Here is a 10,784-nt window from a genome sequence, read left to right as displayed (position 1 = left end):
CCCCTCCCACCCAGTGAGCAGCGCAATCCAAACAGGAATAATGAAAACATATGGCAGATAGAGCATAGGCGACCTAACGGTGGCCGGTGGCAGCTGGAGAGAAAAGGCCAGCAACACTGTGGGTTGTTTGTCGGCACACCAAATAAGCACACTACTATTTGTCTTTCACCTACCTAACCTCTCCACCATATCCCCCACTGTAATTGTCCAACATGTGGGACTAGCCTTAACATCAGCCAGCCCTTAAGGCCAATTAACCATCGAAGCATCAGAGAGGAGGATGCCATATTTAACACTCCTGATTCAATAAAGCCGCTCACCTGAACGTAAAAACACACGACAACAAAAACAACATCATCACTGAAATGCTGCCGTATTTAAACACATGTTCCATGGGAGGTGGTTTGTTCTACACCACTGCAATTGTCAATTACAGCAGTTAGTTTACAGGGAGACAGAGGGATGATGAGACTGCTGATGAAAGAGAAGAGAAAGAGAGGGGGCTGATTTGAAACACATTGTCATCATTGTCATCACACACCCTAATGTGCACCCGAAGACACACAGACACACACACACACACACACAAGCAAACACACACACCCGCACAGACCTTACGAGTCTCTCCTCACCATAAGTATTTCTTAATTAACTCCAGAAGCACAAGCAGCTTTTCTGTGACACGTACAACATTTACTGTCCCCTCTGATGAATCCCCTTTGCCTTGTTTTTATTAACAGAATGTACGACTAAATGTGTGACTGGGCATCAGTAGAAAGGTTTATTTTCTCATTACTTCTCTCGTGAAAACAGCAGGTAAAAAGGGAGGGCGGTAATCCACTCTTGGCCAGGCCTCAAGCGGAAGGCCGGGCACAGACGAGGTGTTTAAGTACTCCTCCTCCCTGAACCAGAAGTTGAACAGTGAACTAAATGTCTGGCTACGCTGGCTGAGGTGTTTGGTAGGGCAACTGGGCTTGCATCAGTATTCATTAGGCAACAAACTGAATAAAATCACGGAAACTGGGAGGGACTACCTAAACTTGTCCAATGAGAAACATTTTTTTTTTTCCAATACAAAATGGTTTGCTATGGTGTGCCCTAATGAATATGATCTAGTAGAGAGAAGGTGGTGGTGTGTGTGTGCACGCGTGCACGTGTGTGTGTTTGCGTGCACGTGTGTGTGTGTGTGTTTATTGAGGGGTGCTTGTTGATGATGAAGCAAGATGCTCTAGATGCAATCACTCTGTTTACTGTGTGTGCAGATGAGGACAGAGGGAACAATGTGTGGAAGTTCCATTCAGGATTGCATGGACTAATCAACACGACTAGTCTCTCTCCTTGGTAATGTCTTAGCAAAGGTTACATCAGCAAAGTGAGTAAGGGGAAGCGAGGGAGGTGAGGGAGGGAAAGAAAGGGGGAGAGAGGGGGGAGAAAAAGAGAGACAAAGAGACAGACAGAGAGAGCGAGAGAGAGAGAAAGAGAGAGAGAGAGAGAGAGAGAGAGAGAGAGAGAGAGAGAGAGAGAGGGGGAGGAGAAAAAGAGAGACAGAGAGAGAGAGAGGAGAGAGAGAGAGAGAGAGAGAGAGAGAGAGAGAGAGAGAGATAGATAGAGAGAGAGAGAGCGCACGAGAGAGAGAGAGAGAGAGCGAGAGAGAGAGAGGGGTAATATAATGGAAGAGAAAGATGCATAGAATGTATGGCTGAGCAAATTTACACTTTCAATCTTAAAAAGAGGACTACAACTAATACAGTACTGTATTGTACTGAAAACACTGAGGACAACTTACAGACTTGAAGGAGTCCTTGTCAACTTTGGCTTCTGTCTCCCATAGGTGGTGTCCATCTATAAAAAAAGGACAACAGCAAATATGAAACACCACATAATCACACACAATATAATTGCAAAAATGAAACTTACGAACGGGAAGCATAGAAATAGAGCACATAGAACAGATCTACTGCTTTTTAGACTTGCTTTCAATGAGAATGACAGACCTATAACTCCAATTTCTATGTGAATTTAGTCGGGTCGGCCAAAAAGTTACATATTGCAGCTTTAACTCTGCTTCATAAACGCCTTTGTTAGTTTGTTCTCTCATTTTTTTTTCATCTTGAGAGAGTGTTGTGGTGTCGAGCCTTCCCTGTCATGCAATAAAAGCCTAGGGATCTGCAGCAGCTGCCGGGAGTCTGTAGTTGTAGCGGTTAGCTCACATTCTTTGGGTCTCTCTGTGATTTCATGCCACACCTTCGTGAACAGACACTCTATGCTCTGTTTATACAGTCAGGCCCAAACCACAGCACATTTTCTTAAGGCCTATGACTCGTTAGTGCCTGTCAGAAATAGAATTGACACTATCCAGCCTTTGTTTCTTTGTGTGTCTGTAGCACTGCCAGTGTCTGTGTGTGTGTATATGGCACTGCCATGCTGGCTGGCAAAACAGTTGTGTCTGTGGCACTACCATGCTGTGTTGGCTGGCAATACAGTTGTGTCAGTGTCTGTGGCACTGCCCTTATGTCTTTGGCAATGGCTGGCTATGTCATTCTGTTTGTGGTCCTAATTTAATGAGGACTGTGAGATATGTGTGAAGTAACAAACACTACATATGTTATGGCCATTGGGCAGCTGTACTAGTATAACTAAAGAGCCAAGTAATAAGATGTGGTCTCTACACCATATTGTTCTCCCAAAGTGTTGTTTTTCACAACGCAAAAAGAGAAGAAAAGATCCCAGTCATGCTTGGCCTGCTATCACTCGTGTAGAAGGGTGGAGCTGGAGTTGGGAGAGAGCTCAGCAGGATGGAAGCCACCATGTATCTATTTCCAAAAGCAATATTAAAAGTGAGGAAAAGAGAAGAACAGACGTTGAAAAAGATCCCAGACAGATGTCTTTGCACTGTGCACTGGCTGCAGAAGTGAGAGAAATGAAGAAAGAAGAGAAAGAAGAAGTGAGTAAACAGACAACTGGGATATTCAGTAGGGGATGAGTATGCCTATATGACTGGGACAAAGTAATGCTATGTGCAGCTAATCATGATGTGCCATGGATCTGATATGCTCATCAGGCTGTGAGATGGGAAAGAGAGAGAGCGAGAAGAAGAGAGAGAGAGAGAGAGAGAGAGAGAGAGAGAGAGAGAGAGAGAGAGAGAGAGAGAGAGAGAGAGAGAGAGAGAGAGAGAGAGAGAGAGAGAGAGAGAGAGAGAGAGAGAGAGAGAGAGAGAGAGAGAGAGAGAGAGAGAGAGAGAGAGAGAGAGAGAGAGAGAGAGAGAGAGAGAGAGAGAGAGAGAGAGAGAGAGAGAGAGAGAGAGAGTGAGATATGATAGGGAATGCTCATTCCTCATATTACGTCTGGGGGAACCAAGAGGGAATCTCGCCCGCCCCCGCACTGGGACCCACTCCAAGAGGGGAAACCTTAGACGTCAACCCTCCACAAGTAAACATGTTTTTCAGGCTTCTCTCTCTCTCTATTTCTCTTTTTCTCTATTTCTCTCTCGCTCTCATTTTCTTTCCCCATCTCTCTTCTTCTCCCTCTCTTTCCTACTCTTTCTCATCTCAATCCCTTTATCATTCTCTTTCGATTCACCTCACTTTCACCCTCTGTCTGTTTCTCATCTACAGAAGCAGAAATTAAACAGACACTCCTATCTTTTAAAATTGTTCAGCAAGATTTAACAAAAAGAGCAAAAGCAGTCCAAAAGTAGTCATTTCCCGCTCTCTCTTCTCTTTCACCTTCACTGAATCGGGAGACAGCCACGTATGTGGCATGCAAACCTTTTCAAGTTAGAGAGTACCGTAGACTGACCACAAAACGGTACGTCTCTCTTTCTCTCTCTCTGTGCAACATCTGCAAAACGCTTCTGTTCCGTCAACGGCACCGCCCCTCGCTACTTGGCAGAACCCCCACCCACACACAACCCTCCCTCCATCTCCGTCTCTACCTCGGCCTCCTCCTAAACTCTCCCTCTATCAGACTGGTCACAACACAGAGCAGTGGTAGTAGGAGGCATGGCAACTCCCTATACGGGTCAATGAGAATTGCACTCAACACATTTACACAAACACATTTACACACACGCACACGCACACACACACACATACACCTTTGTCTCAAGTAAAGTGCTTTGGGGAAAGCTCAGCCAGCTGCTTTTACTGTGTCTAAACTGGTGGGAAGTGTCTGGAAGTCTCACATTGTACAGGAACACACAACAATGGACCTACTGATGAATGAAGCATCATCAGGACACAGTTGACGGAGAGGTTTACAGCCTTACCACACCTCAGTCAACTCCCAGGACTAAGTATTTCTAAGCAACAACACAGTCCCTATGTTTATTCTATGATTCATATAATACAGTATATGCTCCCACATGACTACAATAACAATAACCTCCCATTTGTTTTCCTTCTCTGCAGTAATTGCTTGGAGATTTGGTTATGACAGGAGACACGATGTGGACCGCCACACAGCATGGTGGGACCACTCTGGTATTTATTGAAGAACCATTCTTATCTGGGCTCTCTCACACTTGTCCCTGCACTGACCTGTGGTTGGTTTACACCCAAACACAGAGAGAGAGCAAGAGAGAGAAAGAGAGATAACTCTCCTCCTACTAAAACATAGGGAAGGGGCCGTACCAACAACAGAACAACAACTTCCACTGGCCAAAGAATGCTCACTTTGGTGGTTTTGGGAATGGAAAATATGATTCACCCAGACTTAATTGCAGAGGCACTCGTGAACAAGCCAGTCTTATTTTTCGACTTTCGTCCTTCCAAGAGATAATTTTTGGGGTGTCTTTTTCTCTCTCTATCCGCTTTCCTGTTTATATAATACAGTCAGTTATTTAGCACATTTGTCAAAATCCTTCTGCCACCTGTCTGGCAAAAACTGTCTGTAGATTTGGAGCCAAAATAGCAGGCAAAACCGCAGGCCAAACAGGGTCCATCACCACACCAGACCAGGTGTTGGCTTCTGCTCCTCTAGGACACCTGGTACCTGCCAGTCCTAATACTGGTGAAATCTGACAAATCTGTCAACAGGGGTGGTAGGGTGGGAAAGTTAAGGGATCCAGGAAGAATTGGGATCCAGGGTAGAGGTGCTGGGCTGGGAGTCTTTCCCTGCTGTGGAGCTATATCTGTGTTGCATGGTGCTCCAGACCTCCAGGCACAGCTCCAATCACACCAGATGGAAAAGCTATTCTGCTCACAAGGGATTCCCTCCCTCCCCTCTGAGTCAGAGTGTAGGCTTTCCCCAGCACTCCCTCCCTCCACTCCTCCTTCCCCCACTCCCTCCATGCATGGAAATCAGGGCAAGCGAGAACACACACTCGGTGAGGTGCACCAGGTATACCTTCTGCTCCCGTACCAAAACGAGAGGGTTGAGCGAAGTCAAAAACACACACACACACGCATGCACACACACAAACACACACACACACACACACACAAACACACACACACAAACACGCACCCCCCCCCCCCCCCCCCCCCCTACACACACACTACTGTAAATAAAAATAACAGTGATCATAGCTAATCCAACTGAGCAGCAACACAAAAGGAGATGGAATGTCTCCGAGATATGGAAAGGAAAAAGAATCACTCCGAAAGCCTATAAAACAGTACTTACTGGTACAGAGTGTGGTGACTCTCAAAGACAGCAAACCAATGCTCCATTGACACATCAACTGTCAACCCACATCATACTTTACCCCTGAGTCAGAGGGGAAGAGGGCATGGGGCATGCAAGGGTAACAGCAAACTTATTAAACAACTGATCAATTCAAAAGTTCTCTCAAGAAAACTTGGGTGAAATATCACAGACAGTCCTCCTGTATGGCAGAACAGAACAGTGGACACTTTGGACACAACCTTATAATATTGACATACTCATATCGGTCTCAGAGCTTGGAGTGAAAAGATAATAGCCATCTCCAAAACCTTGTTGGAATTCACTCACTAAGCAGAGAGTCAACAGTGAGAATCGACAGGGAGAGTCAACAATGTGAAACACACCCAAGGAACGGATGCAGGACATCCACTAGTGGACAATATCCGCCTCTCCTTCCCCTTGCTTTCCTGAACAGCACTCTGTCTCACCCTGCCTGTGCCCCCTCCCCTCTTCTTCTCCTCCTCTCTCCCTCCTCCCCCTCGGTTCTCGTCTGTTCCGCTTTGCCTCTCTTCAGGAATCCTTTGCAGATGAGTCACTGAAAACACTTCCTACTGAACACACAAACAGGCCCGTAGGCTAGCTACCAGACACTAGCTACCCTACCCCTCAGCGGCAGCACACAGACATGTACACACACACATGCACACACACACACATGCACATGCTGTTTGTATCAGTCATCCTGCGGGTCCTTGATGCAGATCAATGGGATGGCCTTAGCATTTGAAAAGTATAAGTAATTATTTTTCTGGGCACATTAACCCTCCCGCAGTGCCACCATCCATGAGCTCTGCTCTTTTGTTAACGAGAGGGAGTCTCAGGGGGATCGAGAAACAAGCAAAACAACACACGAGAGAGGAAGAGAGGGAGAGAGAGAGGAAGAGAGAGAGGAACAGAAAGACAGTCCATTATGAGCCTCTTAAATGGATACTGGTCGACTACAAATCTTAACCACTGTTATTGTGACAAAAACAAATCTATCACTTTTTGTTGCAAAACTGACAATTAATTATCTATTTGAAATCAAGGTTCTATACGTTTATAGCCAAATCAAACTATATCTCGGTACAGATAATGTCGTTTTAGTTTGAACAATAGGTGCGGTAAAGAGGTAAATGGCATGCAGGATGCTGTGATGCCGTCAATGGCGCACATTCAACACATTTGATCTAACAAAGTGGATATTCGTCAAATCCGGAATGATTTACAGTATATGTTGTAACAGGCCCACAAAGTCAGATTTAGATATATTTGGCTGTTTTCTCTACATAACATTTTAAAATAGCCCCTTTTCAGGTTTAGAAGAAGTGACTGCTAACTCACGTTCGTATGAGCTGGTAGCATAGCTAGCGTATAGAAATCGGTGGTAGTAGTCATTTTCAACTGTAATGCAGTTGATTCGGGATCTTTCCCCAACGGCATCTTTCCCCGACGCGTTTCCATTGTTTTGGTCGAGTTCCATTGACCTCTTTACCCTATCTATTGAACCTCCTACAAATTAAGACTGTAGAGCACCAGGTCTACAACCAAAGAAAATGTCTTAATATCAAATATGGGCATTGAAGTATGAAGGATGTCCCCTCTCTGTGAAGCAATTGGAATACCATTCCATAGGTTGGCATAGAAAGCTCAAGTTAGTAAAGTTAAGTCCTGTCTGTTGCTCTTTTGTAGCTCTTTAAGAATAGATCTTTGGAATTTTCAGGGAGGTGTTTATTGGAGCACATCTTGGAAAGTGAGCACCTCTCCTAACCTTTCATCGCTGCAGCAGTAATGGATGTCACCGCTGGAACACAAGTAGTGATGGGTATTGTGTTATGCAAAGGTTTGTATTGTGTGTGTGTCAGTGTTGGTGTGTGTGTGTGCATGTGTGTGTGTAATTAGTGTAATGCTATGAATTGTATACAATTTATGGGGCTTTTACTCATTAACTTTTCCAATGCAATATAAAACCAGACTTATGGCATACAACTTTAATATGATTATATTTTATTGGATAGCTTTTTAATTGTTTCCCTTTTTGTCTTCCGACCTAAATCAACAATAAGAGACTTTCCAAACTCAAAAACTTTTCTCAAACCGCAACATTATTTGATCAAAATGCCAAGATTTCATTCTATATAAAAATGTAAATAGAACATAAGAACATATCTACAGCTGTATCAACTCCTATGAAGTGGCTATCATACAAAGGTGTGTGTGAGTGTGTGTGTGTGTGTGTGTGTGTGTGTGTGTGTGTGTGTGTGTGTGTGTGTGTGTGTGTGTGTGTGTGTGTGTGTGTGTGCGTGCGTGTAGTACTGTGATAATGAGCTTTGAGTTGGGAGACCCTTGGAAGTACTGGGTCCTTTACTGCTTACATAAGAGCACACAAAGCAGACAGACGCTGAGACAGGGTCAGGGAGAAGGAGGGGGCAAGAAAAGGAATCCCTCACTTTGTGCACCTTCTCAGAAGTCTCGCTCCCTGGACGCCACTGAGAAGGAAAGCAAGCCACTGAAATGTCGACAGCAGGCAGCCGTGTAGGGATCCCTGGAGCACAGAGCTCCACACCACTCTGGCTAATCGCTTTAACGGGCCGAGGAGGAGAGAGAAAGATAGAGAGGACAGGGCAGGGAGAGAGCGAGAGAGAACGAGAGAGCGAACGGATATGAAGAACAGAGAATGGGGAAGGAGAAGGAGGGGGAAAAGGCATGGGGGATGAAAGGTGAAGGGGCTAAAAGAGGTGAGAAGGTGCTAGACTAGACAGGGCTTCCCTATCTTCCCTCTCTTAAGGGATCCCCCTTCATGTGGAGTTAGTCCGACATGGGGAGACTCCTAGCACATTAACAAGTCAATCTCTCCTCCTCCCCTCACCCCGATGGGCTCTAAGGGGCTGAGGGGTGAGCCAGCCATCAGGATGAGAGAGACACAATGACACAGCTGTGGATTGGTAATTGGTTGATAAAGGGGTTTCGGAGGTGGGAGGGGTGAAGGAGGAGGGGGGTTTCCATGACAGGGAGACTCCGAAACCAATAGTACCAGGAGTGGGGAAATCCTCTCCAAAAAACAGGAGCAAATACATCGCTCAGAGCTGATAAAGAAGCCGCAGAGTCCTAGAGCCTGCCAGCTTCAGCCAACAGAAAACAGACACCCTCTCAGGAGATAATGACGGGTCGGGGCTGATGCTTCAAGTCTTGTACTAGTCTACTGAGTTGTCCTGGAGTTGGAATGTACCTATAGTCATCTTTCTGAATAGCCCCTCCTCTATAGCAACTCCAAATCATTCCTACGAGGGTAAATGAAGATATTATGAAAACTTCTAAAATATAACTTTCTCTTCTCACAGAACAAACATTTTGAAACATTCAACAACAAAAAAAAACACCACAGACAATGTATATCTATATAAACCAATAATGAAGAAAAGTAAGATTTTCCTCTTTCCTTGAAAAATGTCTACCACTATCCTCTACCTCCTCATGATCATCATCATCATCATCATCATCATCATCATCATCATCACCATCACCACGTGTGTTTACACAGCCCAGACTTGGCAAGTACAGTTGCCTTTGATTCACTGGACCCAATCAAGGAAATGACTGTTTGTAAACTTTATCATCTAGCTTATTCACATAGTCATCTCTCCTCTCCCTCCCACACAGAGAGGAAATGAATGGGAAAAATTAAATGTAAAAGTAATAACAAATAACACCGCAGGAGGGGGGAGACTGTGTGTGTGTGTGTGTGTGTATGTGACAGCATGAGTGATAAGGAGTGTGAAATAGAGAGAGAGAGAGAGAGAGAGAGAGAGAGAGAGAGAGAGAGAGAGAGAGAGAGAGAGAGAGAGAGAGAGAGAGAGAGAGAGAGAGAGAGAGAGAGAGAGAGAGAGAGAGAGAGAGAGAGAGAGAGAGAGAGAGAGAGAGAGAGAGAGAGAGAGAGAGAGAGAGAGAGAGAGAGAGAGAGAGAGAGAGAGAGAGAGAGAGAGAGAAAGAGAGAGAGAGAATTGGAGAGAAATTGTGGGACAGAAGTACAGATGCCGTATCTTAATTTGATCATCCTGTTGTTGCAGGAAATGGAAACTTCGAGTAAATTCGAGGTTTAAAAAGGCTTCTAAAGTTTGTCATTTACACTTTGACATTTCAAACATGATTTTCCCTTACAAAAAATGTATCAACCCCTACAAAAATGTCCATGAACTATAATCCACATTATAATTCACATTTCCTGTTGCTGAAGGATTATTTTCCTGTTGTAGCAAACTGGCTCAAATTAAGATCCTACATCTGTAAGAAGGGAACTTGAAAGAGTGAGAGAGAGAAGCAAAGAAAGAAAGAGACGTTGCACAAGCCCCGCTTGTGATTCATTCCTTAACTTGTGGCGAGCGTCACTAACCAGGCAATGGAAACTTCTGCAAATGTAAATACGGTTTGGTTAAAAATATAGCTCCTTAATGCACACCACATGTGGCTCCCTGGCAGACCCTGCTCTATTTTGACGGGAGGAGACAGAGGGAACGCAATGAAGAGAGAGAGAGAGGCAGACAGAGGGATAATTTAAAAGTGAGATATTAAGGAAGAGCACGCAAGAGAGAGAGAAAGATATATAGAGAACGATAGAGAGAGATAGTGACAGAGTGTGTAGTTGCTCTGACGCGTCCTAGCTTACCTTGGGCCTTCTCCACGAACACCACCTTGGAGTCTGGCAGAAAGTTGTGTCCGCTCAGGAGGATCTTCTTTCCCCCCGTGGCGGGGTAGCTGTCCAGGCTCTGCTTCTCTATCAGGGGCAGCTCCTGGGCCGAGCGCTGGGCTGTAGGAGGGACAGAGAGACAGACAGACAGACAGACATGAGGAGAGAGTGTTAATTCACATCCAACTTGGCACAATAGCTGGACAAAAAAAGAAAAACAGTGAGCGGATATACACTTTATACTGAATACCTGTACACAACAGCACTCTATACTGCTAAAGCTTTCCTTACCCACTCCCCATCCGCCCCCGGACCTCCAGATCCCCTACCTCCCCAACTCTGCCATGTCACAGCAGGAGTTGGTTAGCAACAGTCTTATCAGTTTTCTAATGGCTTTTTAACACCACTGGCTATTTTCCGATTTTCAGACAACAGATGTTTTTTTATATGTCAA

At 45.0% G+C, this 10,784-nt stretch overlaps 1 protein-coding gene across 1 annotated transcript in view; it reads right to left on the bottom strand.

Annotated features, from left to right (window-relative positions):
* LOC311108593 (nuclear factor of activated T-cells, cytoplasmic 1-like) overlaps positions 1-10,784 on the bottom strand; it is a gene marked incomplete at both ends in the record, with an annotated part of 45,544 nt that overhangs the window by 11,292 nt on the left and 23,468 nt on the right. The window contains 2 exons of the mRNA XM_084151248.1: positions 1,787-1,842; positions 10,310-10,450. Coding sequence (XP_084007374.1) covers positions 1,787-1,842; positions 10,310-10,450 — 197 coding nt within the window. The remainder of the gene's footprint in view (positions 1-1,786; positions 1,843-10,309; positions 10,451-10,784) is intronic.

Source organism: Coregonus lavaretus, assembly GCF_964263955.1.
Source record: "Coregonus lavaretus genome assembly, chromosome: 3".
Taxonomy (NCBI): Eukaryota; Metazoa; Chordata; class Actinopteri; order Salmoniformes; family Salmonidae; genus Coregonus; species Coregonus lavaretus.
Note: the sequence above shows the minus strand (reverse complement) of the source record. Positions and strands in the feature narration are given on the sequence as shown.